Below are 4,547 nucleotides of genomic sequence, written 5' to 3'. Positions count from 1 at the left end.
GATCATGCAAACCAACAATGTCTTTATTTCAAACTCTTACATGCTCTTATCCTCAATCAATTTCTCACTTTATTTTTCTGATATCTATCTTAGTGTTTTGATTCCATTGCTTTACTAGTCTCATCACCATTTTCTGGTTCTTGTGTCAATCTCTCATAATACACTTTCCACGTAAAGGAATTTGTTAAGTTTTCTCTTTAATATTACTTTTGAATCTTACTAATTCCTCATATCCACACCTATCCAATCCCAATATTTAATTTTTATTCCACATTCCACCAAAAGAGATAAGACTTACTTTTAGTTCTTCCCTTTATCTGACAAGTTTAATGCAAATTTTTTTTATTAAATTGTTGTGAATCAAAACTATAGCCTATAATCAGCTAAATTCTAGAAACTTAGCCGCAGTATTTTTAATAGAAAGTAAACAGATCGGTTGTAGGTGTAGCCACACAACGCATCTAACGTTAAATAGTAAACAGATAAAACTTTCTACGAACATTAATTTTCTTTCGGATGAGAGACACCGACGTAATGGAGTTTTTATTTTTCAACACCTTATAAACATAAATGAATTTATTTGTTATATAAGTTCGAAGATGAAATTTCAGAGTCGTCTCTTTAATTAGTATGTGGCGGCCGATGGTTGGGGTTGACTTTACAATAATTCAAAGCCCTATCGTAGATGAACTGCAAGTCTGCAACCACTAAATAATAATCAGTTTTATTTTTCTATTTTATTTTTACATTTTTTGGTTGTTGGAACTTAGAAGTAGATAATAAATCAGCTGCCTCAGCTACAGGCTGGACTCACACGGCTTTGTGATTTAAAACGTGCGGTGCGGTGCGGGCACCTGCCAAAAAAAAAAAAGGGACAGCGGTATACAGCTTTGGACATTTTAATTTATGTTGAATTTTCTTTGATTATTAATGCCTTTGGCTTCAGCCAATGACTTGGAATTTATCTGGCTGGAATTTATTGGCGTTTTTGGCTTTTTGCGTACGCGTAGTGTTTCATGCTTGCAATAGGCAGCCGCAGCTTCGAGGATAAGATCATAATTCATAAAGCATGTGATGAGAAGACTGAGTGAGTGATCATCCGTCGCCGACATGTCACGCTCAGTCTATCCATATATTTTTAGCTACAGCTTTTACCATTTCATTTGTATCAGTATTTTTAGTTAGCAAATTCATTTGTTTCAGTTTCTGATTTTTTTTTTTTTCAATTTTGATAATCAAATTCTAATTTTTTCTTTTTCTTTTAAATGAAAATGAGAAAAAATAAAAATTAATGACAAATTACAATTATGCAAATCGATAATGGGAGAAACTATATACTTTCATATATATGGAAAAATAATACAACTAAGTAATGTTTCCGAATAGTCTAGTTAATTTGAACCGATATAATAATTTATCTTCATCTGTCACATTATATTAAATATTAACAATTAATGTATGTGATTAATAAGTAAAACAATTGTAGATAAACTATCACATTAATTATGACTCAAATGTTAGAATCTCTAACATTACTTTCATCGTGTAACTATTTTGTTTTTTGTTTTTTTTTCATGTTAAAGAGTTGACTAACCACAAATGTGTGTGTGTATATATATATAAAATTATTGGACCTCTTCTAAAATCATATGGCTAGAGATTAACCTAACATATGAGGTCGCCTTATATGTTGCGCAAATTGATTGATCAAATTTTAAAGTGAACCAAAATTTCCTTTACCTAACCAATACCATAATTTATACATTTTATTTCCATTTAATTTTTGTATTTATTTCTCGGTCAAAAAGAACTAGAACAAAAAATTAAGACGATATCAACCACGGCCAAGTAGGACAATAGAGTGAATTAAGGCATGCTATGTCATATTGTTAGCAGCCGCGAAAAGCCACTGCTGGCCCCATTTCCTTTTGTCGGCACACCCAAAAGTAATCAAACACGAGTTAGACAGAGAAAATACACGAGAGAGAAAAAAAAAAAAAAAAAAAAAAAAACTTCTTGACAGAGAAAGTCAAAGGATGGTTCTATTTTATAGTATCGCGTCAGCAATATTATTATTATTTTATAATATGTTTTGGGTGACCTGGTAAATTAAGCCGTGCATATTATAATTCTCGAGCCCCTCCAAGAACACAACTAAGAAAAGTCAAATCAATAAATCCTATTTACGCCAAGCCGCTTTGTTGTATTTAGCGTGTTTTTGACTTTCTCATGATACTTTGAATCTCTCTCTCTTCATCACTGCTCCCATATGTTCATTCATTCATTTACACATATAATGATATAAATAACCTAACAACGGTCCCTTGTGTTTCATATTCAACTCCTTCAAACCAATTCACAACTTCCCCTCAACTAGAACAACTACTTTTGATCCAATATTTTCAAAAACCTCTCTAGCCTTCAGATTTTTTTCTCATATATTTGGGGTGTAATTAATTTGAAGAAAAAAATGGAAGAAATTGATGTTCCGACATTTTTTCTGTGCCCAATTTCATTGGCGATCATGAAAGATCCAGTGACGGTGCCGACGGGGATAACGTACGATCGGGAAAGCATCGAGAAGTGGTTATTTGCAGGCAAAAACAACACGTGTCCGATGACAAAGCAAGTATTATCATCAGAATGTGAGCTTACGCCGAACCACACTCTCCGGCGGCTAATTCAATCTTGGTGCACTCTCAATGCTTCTTATGGCATTGAGAGGATCCCAACGCCGAAGCCACCCATCAACAAAGCTCAAATCACTAAGCTATTGAATGAAGCAGCTAAGTCTCCTCAGATGCAAATCAAGTGCCTTAAGAAGCTAAGATCAATCGCGGCCGAGAATGAAACTAACAAGCGTTGTTTAGAATCTGCCGGAGCGGTTGAGTTCTTGGCTTCATTTGTGACCAACTCCAATGCTATGGAAGAATCGCCGGAAGGATTTGATAATTTGCATGAGTCAAGTAGACCGGTCGATGAAGCCCTAAGCATTCTTTGTAACCTTAAAATTTCGGAATTAGGGTTGAAGAGTCTTGTTATGGGCAGAAATGGAACGTTTGTGGATTCATTAACACAAATCATGCAACGTGGAACCTACGAGTCTCGAGCTTATGCAGTCTTGTTGTTGAAATCGATGCTTGAAGTAGCTGAGCCGATGCAACTCATAAGCCTGAGGCAAGAATTATTTGTCGAAGTGATTCAAGTTTTGCATGATCATATCTCTCAACAAGCTTCAAAATCAGCACTGGAAGTGTTAGTCAATATTTGTCCATGGGGAAGGAACAGAATCAAAGGCGTGGAAGCCGGCGCCGTGTCGATTTTGATTGATCTTCTTCTTGATTCATCATTAGAGAGAAGGGCTAGTGAGATGATACTAACTGTGCTTGATTTGTTATGTCAATGTGCCGAAGGAAGAGCCGAGTTGTTGAAGCATGGGGCTGGTTTGGCAATAGTGTCAAAGAAGATACTTAGGGTTTCGCAGGTTGCAAGTGAAAGGGCTGTGAGGATTTTACTGTCTATTTCAAAATTTTCAGCAACAAATAGTGTGCTTCAAGAGATGTTGCAGATTGGTGTTGTGGCCAAATTGTGCCTGGTGCTTCAAGTGGATAATAGCATGAAGACCAAAGATAAGGCAAGGGAAGTGCTTAAATTGCATGCTAGGGCTTGGAAAAATTCTCCATGTGTACCAGAAAATTTGCGTTCTTTATTTCCGGCCTGAGAGATTCAGAGATATCTTAGGAGAGAAGAAAAAAAATCTTGAACTTTTAGTTTCTATTTTTATACATTTTCTTCCTTTATGTACATAGTGATTGATTATTAATAATAGAAAATAGATACAAATGGGCACAAAGTGTCCACCAGCGATTCTTCACGAATGGATTTTGTTCTACTTTTGGAAAGTTAACGATTAACAAGTAACCAAATTACTCACTAACCCAACTAGTTATTTATCATTTAGCCTTTTCCCCTTGTTTTTCCGTCTCACTTGTCTAGTCTTAACTCTTGATGATTAAAAATATTTCTGATATTAAGATCCAGAAAGAAATATTGAATCGAGTTAATATAGAGTTTCTGCTGTGTAAAGAATTGTTTGTGTCGCCAATAATTAATCGTAGGCTGTGTACAAATTAAGATCAACTCTTCAATTAGTGTTATATTCCAAGGAATTGATGTACAATCCGTGTCAAAACTTCAAGCTAAAAAACAATGTATAAGATTATAAAAATATTATCAATACAACAATTTTATATCTTTACAGAGGAAAATAATTATAGTTTCACACAATAAATTTTATGAAACTTACTCTTCCAATTGAACAAATGGCTGTTCAAAAACGATTTTGATACTATTAATCATCTGGATGTCCTATATGTTAGAACTACGGATCGTCCCAATATACTTTGGAACCAACAAAATTGAAGTCTCGAGAAATTGGTTGGTTCTCATCTCGTTCAAGTCTCCATAGTTGCAAGCAAAATGACACAGATTGGGGGCCATTTTGTTGTAAATAGCAACTATTTAGGATTTAAATGTAATAAAAATTT

General features: G+C 34.5%; 1 protein-coding gene across 1 annotated transcript; it reads left to right on the top strand.

Annotated features, from left to right (window-relative positions):
- The first annotated feature begins 2,321 nt into the window (after positions 1-2,321).
- On the top strand, positions 2,322-3,880 carry LOC18039938 (E3 ubiquitin-protein ligase PUB22). The gene has a single exon (XM_006429992.2). It carries the CDS (start codon positions 2,471-2,473, stop codon positions 3,719-3,721), a length of 1,251 nt encoding a protein of 416 aa, XP_006430055.1. The 5' UTR covers positions 2,322-2,470; the 3' UTR covers positions 3,722-3,880.
- Positions 3,881-4,547: the final 667 nt, after the last annotated feature.

This window comes from Citrus clementina, unplaced genomic scaffold, assembly GCF_000493195.1.
Source record: "Citrus clementina cultivar Clemenules unplaced genomic scaffold, Citrus_clementina_v1.0 scaffold_6, whole genome shotgun sequence".
NCBI classification, from domain to species: Eukaryota; Viridiplantae; Streptophyta; class Magnoliopsida; order Sapindales; family Rutaceae; genus Citrus; species Citrus x clementina.
This window is presented reverse-complemented; position numbering and strand designations above follow the sequence as displayed.